General features: G+C 46.3%; 6 protein-coding genes across 6 annotated transcripts; 4 read left to right on the forward strand and 2 right to left on the reverse strand.

Annotated features, from left to right (window-relative positions):
* Window positions 1-209: 209 nt before the first annotated feature.
* Window positions 210-2,045, reverse strand: N7511_003852 (uncharacterized protein; the record flags this gene model as incomplete). The annotated part of the gene is made up of 8 exons (XM_057126277.1): window positions 210-536; window positions 590-674; window positions 746-918; window positions 969-1,475; window positions 1,526-1,607; window positions 1,669-1,744; window positions 1,796-1,934; window positions 1,989-2,045. The coding sequence occupies 8 exons, from the start codon at window positions 2,043-2,045 to the stop codon at window positions 210-212; spliced, it is 1,446 nt and encodes a 481-aa protein (XP_056985167.1).
* A 303-nt stretch (window positions 2,046-2,348) lies between these two features.
* On the forward strand, window positions 2,349-4,528 carry N7511_003853 (transcription factor; the record flags this gene model as incomplete). Its single annotated transcript, XM_057126278.1, has 2 exons — window positions 2,349-3,400; window positions 3,451-4,528. 2 exons carry the CDS (start codon window positions 2,349-2,351, stop codon window positions 4,526-4,528), a joined length of 2,130 nt encoding a protein of 709 aa, XP_056985168.1.
* A 519-nt stretch (window positions 4,529-5,047) lies between these two features.
* Window positions 5,048-6,891, forward strand: N7511_003854 (uncharacterized protein; the record flags this gene model as incomplete). The annotated part of the gene is given in 6 exon segments (XM_057126279.1): window positions 5,048-5,357; window positions 5,369-5,486; window positions 5,539-5,869; window positions 5,925-6,423; window positions 6,477-6,590; window positions 6,653-6,891. 6 exon segments carry the CDS (start codon window positions 5,048-5,050, stop codon window positions 6,889-6,891), a joined length of 1,611 nt encoding a protein of 536 aa, XP_056985169.1.
* Window positions 6,892-7,232: 341 nt separating this feature from the next.
* Window positions 7,233-8,939, reverse strand: N7511_003855 (cytochrome P450; the record flags this gene model as incomplete). Its single annotated transcript, XM_057126280.1, has 5 exons — window positions 7,233-7,404; window positions 7,462-7,628; window positions 7,680-7,799; window positions 7,863-8,698; window positions 8,750-8,939. The coding sequence occupies 5 exons, from the start codon at window positions 8,937-8,939 to the stop codon at window positions 7,233-7,235; spliced, it is 1,485 nt and encodes a 494-aa protein (XP_056985170.1).
* Window positions 8,940-10,424: 1,485 nt separating this feature from the next.
* N7511_003856 (uncharacterized protein) lies at window positions 10,425-13,209 on the forward strand (the record flags this gene model as incomplete). The annotated part of the gene is made up of 9 exons (XM_057126281.1): window positions 10,425-10,704; window positions 10,759-10,790; window positions 10,848-11,113; window positions 11,172-11,719; window positions 11,792-11,847; window positions 12,360-12,432; window positions 12,486-12,546; window positions 12,600-12,684; window positions 12,742-13,209. 9 exons carry the CDS (start codon window positions 10,425-10,427, stop codon window positions 13,207-13,209), a joined length of 1,869 nt encoding a protein of 622 aa, XP_056985171.1.
* Window positions 13,210-14,934: 1,725 nt separating this feature from the next.
* Window positions 14,935-15,749, forward strand: N7511_003857 (B3/B4 domain-containing protein; the record flags this gene model as incomplete). Its single annotated transcript, XM_057126282.1, has 2 exons — window positions 14,935-15,057; window positions 15,111-15,749. The coding sequence occupies 2 exons, from the start codon at window positions 14,935-14,937 to the stop codon at window positions 15,747-15,749; spliced, it is 762 nt and encodes a 253-aa protein (XP_056985172.1).
* Window positions 15,750-16,030: the final 281 nt, after the last annotated feature.

Genomic DNA, 16,030 nt, shown 5'->3' on the forward strand with positions numbered 1-16,030 from the left:
TACATTAAGGGCTATCTACTTGCTTATTATGGCGTTTGAGACTTAATTAAAATAGAAAATACGTGTCTATAGCCCGAGTTACTACGTAAGGATCGGTCTACTGTAAGTTAATGCCACTTTTCACTGATTATAAATCTTGCCACTTGGAGGAAATCAACAAATCAAGTACGTATCAAGATTCTACTGTACTGGAATGTATGGACATGCCTTTAATAAGCATAAGCCTTAGCCACCCCCAAAGTCCGCCTCGTCCTGTTAGCGAACACATAATAAAGATGCAACAAATTACATCCAACACAAACAAACAGCAACAGAGCAGCATTCGTCCAATGACCAGTAGGATATCCGCGGGCTTTCTCATTGGCCTTATAAATCCAAACACCAACAATCTGCCCAGGAGCCCCGAACGAAATATTCAACGCAATAGCCAGTCCAGCAGCGCCAGTGGAATCAATATTAGATGACAACCAACCAAGAAGAGGCGGTATACAAGAAAACGCACCACTAGATGCTACGATCAGGCAACCGTACCGATGCTGATGACCCGTTGGGTTAGTGCAGATCCAGTTGCAAGGGGTTGAGAACGAACCAAATATGCATCTACTGGGAGAACAGCTGATGCCAAGAATCCCATGGCGCCGATGAATGAGAAGGCCGCCGAGTGTAGGCCACGACTGTATTGCATGATACCTGGTTAGGGCGGTTATCTTTATAAAGGGGACTTGGATTGTGTGCAGGTACATACGCATTGAAGTGATCTGCTGACCATGACACTGCAAGTGTCACCACATATGCAACCGCATAGGGTGGAACGGTCATTAGTTGAGCTTGGATATTCTCATATCCTAGACCCGCTGTGATTGATGGTGTAAAGAGGGATAGACTGGAGAATGGCGTCGATATGCCGAAATAGATCTGCTGTGCGTGAGCAATGTGAACCAGCTTCTGGATTAGAGTGTAAAACGAACAGCATAATGCCCACACAGCCGCCAATCCGTAAGAACACCCTTGATATCAGCCCACGTCATGGCAGCCGCATTTCCCTTCGAACCTTCGTGCTGAAGCCTCTCTTTCGCCAATTGGCGCTCGTCACCATTCAGCCAGCTCGCTGTCTCAGGATAGTCGGGCAAAACAAACCAGACAAGAATAGCAGAAGCACAAGATGGGGCTCCCTCGATAATAAAAAGCCACCGCCAGGCTGATAACCCGTGTGCACCATTCATAAATCCCACACCGTAGGCAATGGCGCCACCAAAGGCACCGGCCAGTGTGGCAGATGCTAGAATGAGTGCAACACGTAGGGACCGCTCAGAAACCCGATACCAGAATGTAAGGTAGTAAACCAGTCCTGGGAACAGACCTGCTTCAATTACCCCTAAGAGGAAGCGAATACCTGTTACTTGGCCGAAGTTGCGGGCTCCACCTAGGCCCATTGTTATTGCACCCCAAGAGAACATGAGGAAGGCAATCCATCGCTGTGTCATGTTAGCTATATGTGGTTCTTCTTATGGGTGGAATAACGAACGCTTGGCTTCAGCTTCTTGAGTAGATAATTGGAAGGGACTTCGAAAATGGCGTATGCAATCAGGAAAACCATCAAGGCGATGCTAAGAAACTTCAGTCGACCGTTGTATGCTAATGCGTCTTACAACAAGTTTTTGTACATACGTATACTGGTAATTGGACATGTTTGTCTCGGTGAGAAGGTCATTTCCCTGGCTTTCATTGAGAACCTTCGCGTTGCCTGAAACAGGACGTCAGTATCAAGCACAAGTTAAAGGGTGGCAAGATATACCTATATTCGACCGATCCAAGTAGCATAGCAGGTAAATAAAGGCAGAGACAGGTAGAATCCTCAAATCTTGCTTCCGCACTAGTGCCTTGACAGCATTTTCGTCGTACTCAGGCTCTTCGTCTGAAATACATGACCCAGTCTGAACAAAATCATCAGTATGCGAGCAGTGAGAAATGACAGACAGTTAACAAACCGCTCGCTCGACATCTTCTATGCTTTCCCCTCGGGTCATTGGTTTTTCTGCCGACATTGATGATGAATATATCTTTTGTTTCAACCCAACTGAACAGAACGGCGGGGAAAGCAAAACCTGGGGAAGTTGCACATATTTTAAATGGGCTTGACTCAACTAGCAAATAGCCCACTGTCATATTGCACAAATCACAGAGAAGATATTCACATAGATCGGCATCGGCCTCCGAGGCCGATAGCGGACCCCCACAACAATGCGGAGAGAGTCAAGGTCGATTCTGGGGCACAGAAGTGACATCCTTGCATAGATGCCGCTGGAACTGAAATAAGAATAGAACAGATAAGAAGCCTAATGTTCAACATGAACACACAGGCCTGTGACCGCTGCCGACGTCGCAAATCCCGATGCGATAAAATCTCACCCTCATGCGGACCCTGCCGAAAAGTCGGCACTGCATGCAAGTATGTCGACCGAGCAAAAGACCGACGGGAGATGGTTGAAAGACTCCAGCGTCGACTGAAACAGGCCGAAGCCAATAATTCAAGATTGGCTGCTCGACTGGCGCACTCCGAACTAGGAACATCACCCCAGACGGAGTTCGGACGGGCGTCCGAACCGAGCCCGGATCCTGATGTTGACCAATCTGCCGAAGATGAAGATGGAGGACGAGATCGTGGAGATGAAGTCATGGAGGAGGTCTCCTTTCTCTCGCGCCGTGCCGGGGGAGAGCATCATTTCCTCGGCTCAGCCAGTGGCATTCCTTTTGCGAATTTGGTCAGTACGACTGTCGAAGTGACCTCGAGAAACTGCCAGAAGCGGGCTTCTGGGCCTACAGGTATCCAATCGACTCCGAAATCTTCGGCTCTACCTTTTGATGCCTTTTTCCTTCCTCCGGAGCGAGTTGCTCGTGATCTTCACCGTGCATATTTCGAAAATGATCATCTTTCGTACCCCTTTCTTCATCGGGGGACTGCAATTGATGCCCTGAATAGGGCTTATGCAGACACCCAGTATCTAGAGAGAGATAGTTTTGCTGGGTTTGCTTTCGACATGATTCTGGCTATCGCAACGGCGAGTGTGCACAAGTTCGACTTGGAATCATTGCCCAACGCTGAGGGTTATCAACTAAGAGCGGCACAGAGACTCCACAAGGTGTTAGAAAAGGGCAGTATACAGGCTTTACAAGCTATCCTATTGCTTGGGCAATATCGTATGATCAGCTCTATCCAAGATACTTCAAGTAGTATGTGGCATATTGTTGGTATTGCCTCGAGAATGTGTTTGGAGCTCGGTCTACACCGCGAGCAGGTCTATAAAGTACCAAGAGGAACCGGTTCGAGTGACACTTCACAGCAACTTATCGCTCATGAAGTACGTCGGCGCTGTTTTTGGTGCGTTGTTGCTATGGATAGGTGAGCTATATCTATCATCACTAGTATGCTTTTCCTAACATATGTGATAGAGTCGTCAGCATAACACTAGGAAGACCACTTGCAATCCATCTCCAAGATGCAGACGTTGCCCTGCCTGATCCGAGTCTGGACGCCATCGTAAACCACTGCGAGTCCGACACCGACCAGCTACCACCAACATTCTGCAGAACAGCGCTATTCGTGCATATAGTACGATATCGCATAATATGCGGAGATATCTTGTCCGCACTTCACAGCGGCTCCACTCGAACCCAGACGGACGAGGTACCGGCTCTTGCAGCACGAGAAAGACTAGCCAACGAACTAGCAACCTGGCGTCGTGATACGGCAGATCTTTCTCTCTCAGACGTCGATTTATCGAGCACACTACCAGGCGATAGATCCAGCTTCCGGACGCGGGAGTGGTACGAGATCCTCTATCATAATGCCCTCTTGATGCTATACAGACCATCACCAGGTCTTTCGTCAGCATCGTCGCGAGATGCAGTAGTCCTACAGACCATATTCGTCGCAGCGAAACAAGCTATAACACTATATGCCCATCTGCACCGTTCCCGACGAATCAATTATACATGGATTACGCTGCACTCGGTCTTCATGGCTGGCCTTTCATATGTATACGCAGTGGGTCGACACTTCCGCTCTCATAAATGGAACTTATCCAAAAATGCACCCACAGCACTGCTAGATACCGACCCGACGATCTTCGAGATCGTGAATGACTCAAGAGTGTGTTCGAATGTCTTGGTCGCCATATCGGAGAGGTGGAATGTTACAAAGAACTGCCATGATGTGTTTAATCGTCTCAGCGATGCAATGCTATCTGATGCTGTAGAGTATCATACCAAACGATCTGGACCCACGGGAGATATGATGCCGAATAGCTCAATCTCGGCTGGTGTCACTGCTAATCCCACTTTGAGTTATTGGTCAATTGATGAGACAGGACCAGCATCGCTCGCGGTTGATTCTGTTCTGCATGAGTGTTTTGAGGACCTGCAAAGTTTCCAGCCCTATGGTTGTGGAGACGATCCCGTTGGACAATTATCGCATGACTGGCTTGGAGAGATTGGGGGGATGGGTCTGCATATGCCTCCTATATGGTAATATGCAGTGTTTGTCCTAGTACTGCTGGTCAAGTATCGTACTGTATCAACGGACTCGGCAAAACGTGTGAACAGTTGTCTGTCCGTTCCGTTTATTTGTTTAATTACTTCAACCTGTCTTTGGATTCTTCTACGGCTTATTTCAAAATAACATACTGTAGGTCAGACTTAATTGAGATGAGAGGTCTCACGGAATTTCATGTGATGGTACCAGTTCAAGGACCGAAGACTTCTACTTTACAAAATCTTGACAGAATAAACCGCTGCGTCGTTCGCCTCAAGTGTGATCAAGTAACAGGCCCTACGTTCTCCCCCCTTTCTCCCCCACATCGGAATTTCCCCAGCTTTCGGCGAGCGGCTCCGTCGTCCGATTTCGGTCTCGCCTCCACTGCTGTTGATCAGCAATTATGGAATAAGAATGCCTCTGTTTAGCCGAGAGGACTACAATTCGAAGCATATATAGCATGACTTGTCTCCATGATTATGATCAGAGCATACGGTAGAAAAAGTACCGCTTAATATGAAGATACAAACCCCATTTCACAGCACTGCACTTAATGCATTATTCGCAATTTCAGCTCTTGCAGTCGATTCTTGCGCCCATGTGCAAGCATTGGCACAACAAGTCACCGGAATCAGTGTGACCTCGACGTCGTGGGTCGCAAGCAATGAATTAGTACTCTCTGACTCGGCAACAGGAGCAGCACTCCCAAATCAGTACCCGTTCTGTCGGATCAAGGGACATATTAGGTATAGTGGAAACAACTCACTTGGGTTTGAACTGTGGCTACCGGAGAAGGAGTCATATAATGAGCGATACCTTGTTGCTGGTAGGTTGAAGCGCCGAATTCAAAGAAAAATACGACTAATTTTGATTGGAAAGGGAATGGAGGTCTTGCAGGAACGATTGATACATCTACTATGTTGCTCAATCTGAATCGGGGATATGCAGTAGCAGCGTATGCGTCCCTTCTCTGACCATGCAAAACCTTCCACTGACACGAACCACAGAGGGGACTCGGGCCACGAAGTCGCTCTGAATGGCAATGGAACAACCGCACCAGGACAATATATCCCATTCTTGAATAACGTGGCCCAAACGAAGGCGTGGATACATGATTCTATAGCCATGTTGACATCACCGACTCGAGACCTTTCCGCTTTATACTATGGATCAAAGCCAGAATTCAGTTACTTCAGCGGATGTTCAACCGGTGGAGCTCAAGGATTTGCGCTTGCACAATTGCACCCTGAACTTTTCGATGGAATTTATGCTGGCAGTCCCGGAAATTGGTACTCACATCTGATACTTTCCTTCTTGTGGAATGCAAAGCACATAAAGGTAGCAACGCTGGCCCCAGATGATCATCATGAAAATTCACGCTAATTCTTCCTAGGGTGATGCATTCCTTAACCAATCGATTCTGAACTTTACCACAAATGCAATCCTTGAAAAATGCGATGCCATTGATGGTGTCGTCGATGGTCTTATCGAAAATCCACTCGAGTGCCCATTCAATATCCGATCGCTGGCATGTGCAGATATATTGAAGACATCGAGTACAAATGTGACATGTCTGACTCAACCCCAAATCAAAGCTATGGAGGCTATCTACGCAGGTCCTGCAGACAGCCGTAATGGGGGTGTGATATTCCCCGGCTACTCACTTGGAAGCGAGAAGGAATGGCTCATGCAGGAGACGTCCCTATACCTGAACTATAGCACTCCAGTCCTTCAGAACCTTGTATTTGACACGCTGTCATTCAATGTCAGTCAATTTGACTTTGGAGCGGATGTCGATATGGTTGATGCTATTGCTAGTCCACTCATTGATAGTATTAGCACGGACTTGAGTGCGTTCAGGAAGCGGGGTGGGAAGATGATCGTCACACAAGGTGAGTGAGCACCAATAGTCAATTGGAGTAGGAGCTAATATGTGGGATCTCAGGATGGACAGATCCTTTCAATGTTGCTTTGTGGCCCATTATGCATCTTGAACAACTGCAGAATACTACTGCAAATGAGAAAGTGTCGGACTTTTTCAATTTGTTCATGATTCCGGGTTTGTCTATCTTGGTTACTATTCGGTGGATAAGAGTACTGATCTGAAATTCTCAAAAATAGGTGGCGGGCACTGCGGACCGGCAACAAACTTTCCCTCTGCACCATCGACATACCATACCGATGATGCACTCAGAGCCTGGGTGGAGAACGGCACATTCCCTCACTCGATACTAACCTCTGGTCCTCTAGATGGATCAAATCGCACAAGAAAGATTTGCCCATGGCCTCAAAGTGCCCATCTTGACACTAAAAACTCGAGTGCAGGCTCTGATGACGCCGAAAACTTTGTCTGCGCGTAAGCTAAGATATAGTGATTATGCGCCATGAATTTTAGCTATTTTCTTTCGTGTTTTCTTTATAGTATTTTCAGAACAAAGAAACAAAGAATAAAGTGATAGGCATTCCAAGTCATAACAAATCAACTAATTTTGATACTAAAGCAATGCCAATCAAACAAACGTATACAGATAACCATAAAGCAGTAGTTCAAAGATTTAGCCCCCTCCACCTGAAAACTCCAATATTGTTGCAAGAGGGCCAATCGTTTTGAGAAATTTCAACTTTCCTAAATTCATGTCATAGTTCATACCTAATTTCGTTCTTGGGGCTGAGAGCCAACTGGTGAACTAACTGGCGAGAACTAAGCGCTCAAGGTTTTTTTAATCATGACCTTCAACCCTCCTTTCTCCTTGGGAACTCCAAATCCAAACTCTCTGTAAGTAAGAATATGCTCGGGACCTGTTTTGTACAAATCCATTTCGAATTGCCGGACCAATGCAGAGATAACAAGGTATAGTTCAGCCAAAGCAAGACTAAAGTGGATAGTGTAAGCCTAACGTATCAACTGACCATATGGGAAGATAGCTTACTTATTGCCCAGACATTGTCTAGATCCTTTAATGAATGCAGCGATCATTGGCTCAAGGCGCTGTCCGGCTTCCTGGGCACGGATCCATCGCTCAGGGTCGAATTTATGCGGATCAGGGAACAACTCTGTATTCATATGCATAAACCACGATGATGTGCTTGAAAGGGTCTATTTTTATAGAATTTGTTAGCTGATTAAACCTTTCCGGGTTGAGAATACTGGTCGTTTTACATTTGCGGGAATTGTCCACTCGTTCAACTGCAATGCTTCATCTGGAGCACGTCTCGGAAGTCGGGTAATAACTCCGGAGAGACGAAGTCCCTCGTTGATAACTCCTCTCTAAATAGACAATATCCAGGTTAGTCTGTCTCGTATCCGACAATCTAAGATAGGATCTCTTACCATGTAGGGTAGTTGTTCGAGCTCAGCCCATGTGTCGCTTGAATTCTGGGCAAGTTCCTCACGGAGCTTCAACAACAGAGACTTGTCATGTAGCAAATTGAACATGATGATCTTCAGTGTTCCTGTGGTAGTTTCGGTGCCACCGCCAATCAATGAGAAGCCCTCGTCCTGAAGCCGATCAAGAGTGCGCTCTTGTGGCGGCAAAGAAGGGTCACATAGAGCTCCAAACATTGTGACTTTGCCCTCGACCTTGCCCTCATTCTCTAGTGCAACTGCTGCTTGCGCACGAACCAATTTCTGCAAGCGCAATATCTTAGAAGCCTCCGGAGAAAGATATTCAACGACACTGTCCGGGATGATTTTGGAAATAGACAAAATGAAAGGGAAAAACTTTAAAACATGGACAGACGATGCAAGACTCAAAATGGACTCTGCAACCTCGTTCTTGAAATTGGGATCATCCAGATAGTCCAGACTGACACCATATGCAAACTCCGAAATGATATCGGCAGTCAAAGCGGACGATGCAGAGTCTAGGGGAACAACGATACCCTGATCACAGGCTTTAGAAAGTCGTGTTACAAGTTTCTCAACCTTGCCTTGGATCATGCCCTCCAGGCCGGTAATGGACTTCTTAGAGAAGTAACTACTGAGGATAGCCCTCCGAGAAGCGTGCAAGTGGTGATCAACAGTGGCGAACATGGAAGTTGGCTGTCCTGCCAACCGGACCATTCTTGGATCCTTCTCACGCTTTCTAGTGGGACCTGCGTAGATTTCTGTGTAGAAATATGGATCTGAGACATGAAGCTCGTGGGGCGTAACACGCACAATCGGTCCTTGAAAGGTTAGTCGCTGACTCTAAGACCTGTCGCTCACGGCGTTCATACCATATTTTTTGTGCAGATCCTCTATCACGAACAGATAGCGACCACCCTGGATCACGTTATAGTAGAACTCGTAGAGGGTCGATGCTGCCGCCAATTTTGGCCCTGGGAACCTGCTTAAAGGATGGAAGTACAGCCTGTACACCACCACACCGCAAACATAGAGAAGCACAGCGCACAGCGGAAACAACATCGCAAAAGTGGTGTGATGATAGGAAATGGAGGGGCAGGAAACAAAGAAGGTTTCCACTGTAAATGCAGGAGGTGTTCATGTATAAGTCCATGGCGAACAATCGGCCAATCGCACCGGGGCTGACCGGGGCTGTATGCAGATCCCTTATCGAATAGAAACACACATATTGCTACGTGGCATCACTCTCCAATGGGCCACTAAAAATTAGACGCGCCAGGAGGTTTTCGGATTTCCAGTAATTGTGCCCCGGCGCTACTCCGTGTAGTTGCATTGCGGGATTTACACTACGTCCATAGTAGTGGTTAAGGGGGGTGTCCGGGGTCGAACCCACAAAGTTGAAACATGTTCTTCGGAGAATTAATAAGAAAATTACCTATATTCAGAGCCTAGTAGCTGATCTTCAATGTTAAATGTGTATCCAATGTTTAAATCTCCATTCAACAGTTCAATAGGTTTCATACGAGACCATGCCGAGTCAAGGGATATTGCAACCTAAAAGCACTATACACAGCTCGCTATGGTCGCAATTTATTCACTTAGCTCCACTCTAAATGACCCCATCAAGCTGCATAATGCGCTCTTTGTCTCATTCCAGACCGTCCCGGAACCTCGCGTTCGGTTAAGCACAAATCACATTAGAAGTGCAAACGAAGTGGGCCGTCGACAGTACATTTGCACCCCTCGCATGGCATGACAAAGTACCATGCGTCCTGACATGAGCATTTGTACAATTTCTTCGCCTGTGTGCGGTTAATCTTGGCGCGGTGCATGTGTGAAATATTCTCACGCGTCTAGAAGGCTGACGGAAAAGAGCCAAAATGGAACACGTCAGATCCAGTTTGCGTGAACTACGATGTGCGCTTCCACTGCCCCGCACTACAAACGTGAATTTGTGGAGTCTCTTGGCAATTTTCACACCTGGCTGGTAGGGATAGTATTAATGTGCCTTTAAAACTGGGAATTTTCACAGGGGCAACGGGAACCCCTGCAATGGGAGCTGCATTGGAACAATGATAGGAGAGTGGGCTCCAATTTGAGACCGACACGTACAGGGAGAACTAAATTAATCAGGGACCGGCGGAAAGTGTCATTTAGGTTTGGTATGGAGAACAAGTCATGCGCTATGAGCATTGATTTATGATATGCCCCCCGATCCGCCAATGGTTTGACCCTTGCATGAAGTGAAGAAGATTGTGGCGCTTGGAAGAGGTTAGGCTGCCATTCGTATTCCATTCTTTGTATGCAAAATTATACCGATGAGGAAAGAGACCGTTTGCTCCGGGATTTGCCTTGCCCATGTGGATTATCGCCGGGGATTAGTCTGGTTTAGCGCTGTTTGGGGGCGCGGGCTGTCCCATAAGCGACACAATGTAGTATTTATAGTCTTATATCCCCACCTAAACGCCGAGGCTGCATTGTGTGATCATTTTCTTCCATGGTCATCAGAGTACCTGTGAATTTCGTGTATCAATTCTGCTTGGCAAAATGGTGAAGCAATACGCTGTGCCGCTTGACCCTGAGATCTATGCCGCTGATCCCGGATACACATCCCTTTTTGATCCTTATATTCACAAGCAAACAGAGATAGCCGATCATGCTTCGGTCCAATTGCACATAGACTTGAATGGAGTTGATGGTGTTGGATCAAAGTTTGGCAATCTCAACGCGCATGCTGGAAACTTCACTTCTTTGTGTGCGCCAAATTGTCTACCTGAAAGATTTGCTCTTGTGGCATACACTGTTGAATATGCATTTCTTCACGACGGTACGTGATAGGTCGGCCAGAAAACTTACTTATGTTACTGACACCCGAGAATAGACGAAACAGATAATGCAGCAGATCATGACGCGGTATGACGATCTTTGTTTCAGTCATTGGGGCCAAGGAAAGGCTAACTCGATTCTCAGTTGTTACTTGAAAACAAAATGCTGCATCAAGCACTGACCCAGAGTGGTATGACCTCTGTGTCAACTAGAGTGTCAGAAAAAGCACAACGCAAGTCGGAAGTCCAAGCAAAGATTGCAGCAGAGTATTTGCGTTTAGATCCAGTCTTTGGTGAATGGTTTATCTCGCGATGGGAGACATTCACCAAATCAGTGGAAGACGTCAGAAGTACCGAGTTTGCTAGTCTAGATGAGTACCTTGCATTCCGGATCGTCGATGCCGCAGCAGAGTAAGATCAGCCTACATCACCAACCACCAAAGTACACGATATTCTGACTTGCCAACAGCTGGACACTGTATAATTTCCGATGGGGCTCAGGAATCACACTGACCGAAGAAGAAGAGAAGATTGCTGACCCCATGAGCTACATGGCTTATGCCGAACTATGCCTTGTCAATGATCTATTCTCATGGGAAAAGGAATATGCATCTCACCTCAAAAGCGGCGGAGACGTACCCTTGGTCAATGCTGTTCATATTGTCGCTGTCAATCAAGGTCTAACGCATTCCGCCGCAAAGGCAGTCATAATGGCCGAGATTCGAGCCCACGAAGAAAGATTCTGTCACTTGAAAGAGCAATACAAGTCGACTTGTAATCCATCAAGATCAGTGCTTGACTGGTTAACATTGCTGGAACACTCGATGGCTGGCAATTGGGTTTGGAGTCTTCGCGTTCCACGCTACTGGAAAACTGAGCGCAATCCATACAAGGATCACCTCGAAACTTTTGGCACTCATCGTGTCCGTGTTCTTGCGCCTCCAGAGCAATTCTTTGACCCCAAAACCGATACTAACACTGTCACAACAATTCGCTCTGTGGACAGTAAAAAGCAAAGTAAGTAATGAAAGAAAAAAAAACCTCGCTATTGTGACAAAAGGCGGAATGCTAATCATTTTCGTCGCTTAGCACTTGAAGATGACGCCTTGATGAAGTTTGCATCGAACGGATATTCGATGACCGAGGTGAGTTTCTAATTTGATTGTAACTAGAACCGAGAAAGAGAACTAATCTGCTAAAACAGCCGGTGTTGGACCCTTACACTTATATAAATTCGCTTCCGTCGAAGAATGTGAGACAAACGTTGATCTTTGCACTAAACACTTGGTATAGGGTACCCGAGAAATCTCTCTTGATCATTGAAGGGGCAGTCAACTTTTTGCACAACTCGTCATTACTGTGGGTCACAATCATCTAGAAAAGCAGTGTAGTATCTTGCTGACAGCTACTCAGACTTGATGATATCCAAGATGGCAGCTCTCTGAGACGTGGCAAGCCTGTCGCGCACCATATTTTCGGTATTGGTCAGACAATCAACACAGCTACATATTTGATGAATGAAGCCCTGTGCCTCGTACACATGCTCTCGAGATTTGCTGTTTCTGTCTATTCAGGTATCTTGCCACAGGAACTATGATTTGTCGGCCTAGTTGGCTAACAAAATCAAGAGGAAATGCGTCATCTTCAACTAGGACAGGGACGTGATTTACACTGGAGTTACCACACGCACATACCGACTCCATCACAGTACATTGAGATGGTTGACGGCAGTAAGTATTTCTATATCTATGTGTCACTGAATGATGTTCTAATATGATGACAGAGACTGGCGGCCTATTCCGTCTTATAAGCCGTCTGATGAAGTCAGAGGCTACAATCAATCGGTAATTGAGCTCGGTCATGATCAAAGTATCGAGAAAGGCTAACGAAGTTACAGTGATCTTGATTTAGGTCAATTGACCACCCTTCTTGGGCGATATTTCCAGATCCGCGATGACTACCAGAACCTCAAAAGTGCCGAGGTAAAACATCCCCACTATACTGTATCTCATTGTGCCCCGAGACTGACTCCGCTATAGTACACCACGCAAAAGGGCTTCTGTGATGATCTTGACGAGGGAAAGCTCTCATTCCCCATCATCCTGTCAATGCAAATGCCAGGGTTCTCAAACACAGCTCTATCGAGCATCTTCAGAAGCTGTCAACACGGCCAAACCCTTGCGCCTCAAATGAAGCAATATATTCTGGAAGAGATCGCCGCACGAGGCGCATTCTCGCAGACAAAGACTGTCTTGAAAAGACTGCATCTCGAGCTACTTCGTCTACTGATGGAGACGGAAAAAGAAGCTGGTGACAGGGAGAACTGGACTCTGCGGTTGCTGATAATGAAACTTGAAATAAACGACGAGGAGAAGAGTGAAAAGAAGGTGATCAGTGATTCTGAGACCGCTTGGAAGAACAATCAACAACTCGGTTGGGCAGGCACTCAGGCGAATGGACGTCCAATTGACAAGGCATGCTTCCTTCGAGCTCTGGAAGCCTCTTGAATATTGAGATAAGACATATTTGGGCTGCCTAGATTTAGGCATGATCTGAGTAAGAAGATGATTACGTATAACGATCTTTGCAGACAGATATCAAATTGTTTATTAGATTCTTTGGTACATAGTTTCCTAGAAATACAACGAAATTCACATTATACAGCGTCATATCCCGGTAAGACGTGATAAGTCCTTCGGTCAGACACCACACATTCGTTCATCGACAATGTCTACAGTAGGAACTGTGTGGTGGAAACACTGCTATCACGGGGAATTCGACCATATCAGGGCGACGAAGAGCGGAGTCAGACTCATTCGTTCATTCGCGTAAGTCCCGGAGTCAAAAAGCCGCAGAGGGACTCTTTGAAGAAAGGAGGACATGGAATGTGTCGATTGTAGGGTATTCGGTTCGGTCAATCACTATATCTGATCCTGATGTTCGATACCGAGATGAGGTTCGGAAGCTCCATGAACTCAGGGCTCTGACGTGCTCCACAGGCCCTAGTGCTTGATCAGTCTCGCTCAGCGGTACGTATTATTGATCCGGTTTGACCCAATGACCCTTGCTGAGCGGCGGAGTCCGAAAGCAATTTGAAAATAGCCATGGATAGCGAGCAGAAGCAGAATGTCTGAGGCATGTCATGATATTGAGTACGTATAAGAGAAGACAATCATGTTTCACCAAGAGATGTATAAATTTCTCATAGCAGACTCCGAAAGAAGATGAATGTGGAGTAGGATAGAAAGGCGCAGTGGAAAGGAAAGCATGAACCCGGAAAAACAGGACATTATGGAGCCAAAAATAGCCTGGTTATGTTTCTCTTATGTTTTGTTAGGAATCGAATTCATGTATTCTCTTGGACATGTCCATCGCAGTAACTAACAACTTTTGTTAGACTTTATCGCCTCAGAATAGAGACTCCTCGCTTTTATAGTAATATCTGGGAGACAAGATACTAACCTCAAGTCAAGCAATCAAGTGTGTTCTGTTCCAAGCTGGCCCCACAATTTGATGATATCGTGGTAGTAGTGATCAAGTGCATGATGCAGAGTTCTGAACAACGTGCATTTATAGATGATCTCCCAGGCGATAGCCAGAACGACTGGATTCATCGTTTGGGACCTTGGATATAGGCTGGAGTATATGATATATGATATATACAGAACCTGAGAACTGTGCCTTTTCACCGCAGTATATATAGCTGAATTGGTGAGATGACAACCGGTAGCTGACAAACGAAGTAACAAAGAGCTTGATAGTTGACATACATGCCGTGAACCAAAAGACAAACACTTTGCCCACTGCAAGCATTGCGGTAAGATTTATTGAAGCGTCAATTCTGAGACATGGCCATGCCCGGCTCTGTGATTTTTAATAATATTCCTGTTTCATGTTTTTTATACGTAAATTGCTGGCAAAATAGCTTTAATGCTTAATCTTTTCTGTGCTTTCAAAGGCAATGAAGAAAGAGGCTCTGGGTCAAGGCGGACCCACTTAGTATCACGGAGTAAACGGAGTCTCACCGGCCAAAAAGGAGATTCGGAGTGATGTCTCATGCCGACGTATAAAAGCATCCTGAGCGCACGCCGTTTGTATAAATGAATCCAAACTCAATTGCTTTTTCACTTTCTTCAGTGACTTCATAACTGCGCGAATTGCCGGAAAATTCAAACATTTGGACATCACCCTCCCCACCGGAATAAACCATAGTTCCGCACCAGCATAGAAACATGGCTACCTTCAGAATTGCGAGCGAAGTTGCAGAACTTCTCCCTTCCCTCCAGGTTGTAGTTGTGACGGCGAAAGGACTGGACAATCGCACAGTCAATCTAAACATCCATTCACGCGCCCAGGTAAGCGAACCACCACACGAAAAATACCTTGAATGAGATCTAACCAACTCCAGGCCATTGTGGAAAAGACAGTTGCCGATTTTGCTAGCAAAAATTACGCAAACGCCCAGTCACACCCACGGGTGGCACTATACCGCAACACACTCAAGAAGGTTGCGAACGTGTCATCCAAGAAATATCCCCAGTCCAACGAGTCCTTGTTAAAGCGCGTGCTAAAGGAAAAGAAGGCCGGTCGGCCTATCTCCCCTGTTGTAGACTTCTATAACAGCATCAGCATTGAGCATGCCGTAACGGCTGGCGCATTTGACCTCCCGGAGCTACGTGCTGCTAATGCGCCACTGGAACTCCGTCTCGCCTGCCCTCAGGAAGATAGCTTTGTTGCATTAGATGCTTCCGCTGATACACAGCCAGGAAGTGTTGACAAGGGGGAGATCTTGTATGCCCAAGGAAATATTGTGTTGACCAGGCATATGGCGTGGCGGCAGAGCAAGCATGCTCTTGTCACAGAGGATAGCGACGAAGTCATGTTCATGAGCGAAGTGATCAATGCGGGAGGTGTTGGAGCTGAACCCACTGATTTGTCTCGTGCAATTGCAAAGTCATTGCAAGATGGTCTTCGCGACTTTTTCGGTGTCGAAAGCAGGGTTATATTTTTAGGCAGAGGTCTGGGCCAGCTGGAGGTTGAGCTGTAAGATGTTTTGCGTGTAACCCAATTAGAGGACCTGCAACCTGTAATATGTGTCAGAGTACAATACTACAGTAAAATTAGCTTATGAGCTTAGGGTTAGGCCCCCATTAAGGACAGCAGCATTTCTTAGCTCACAGTACATATGACCCTTATACTCATTTCGGTCTACGCCATTTTCAACTTCCAACGGCCTAATGAATACTACGTTATCCAAAATAACCAGGAACGAGCCTTTAGATTGACATTGCCACGTTAAAGTATACCCGATGATGTCATTCAGGGCAC

This window comes from Penicillium nucicola (genome assembly GCF_028828085.1).
Source record: "Penicillium nucicola strain IBT 29836 chromosome Unknown utg000003l, whole genome shotgun sequence".
NCBI lineage: Eukaryota > Fungi > Ascomycota > Eurotiomycetes > Eurotiales > Aspergillaceae > Penicillium > Penicillium nucicola.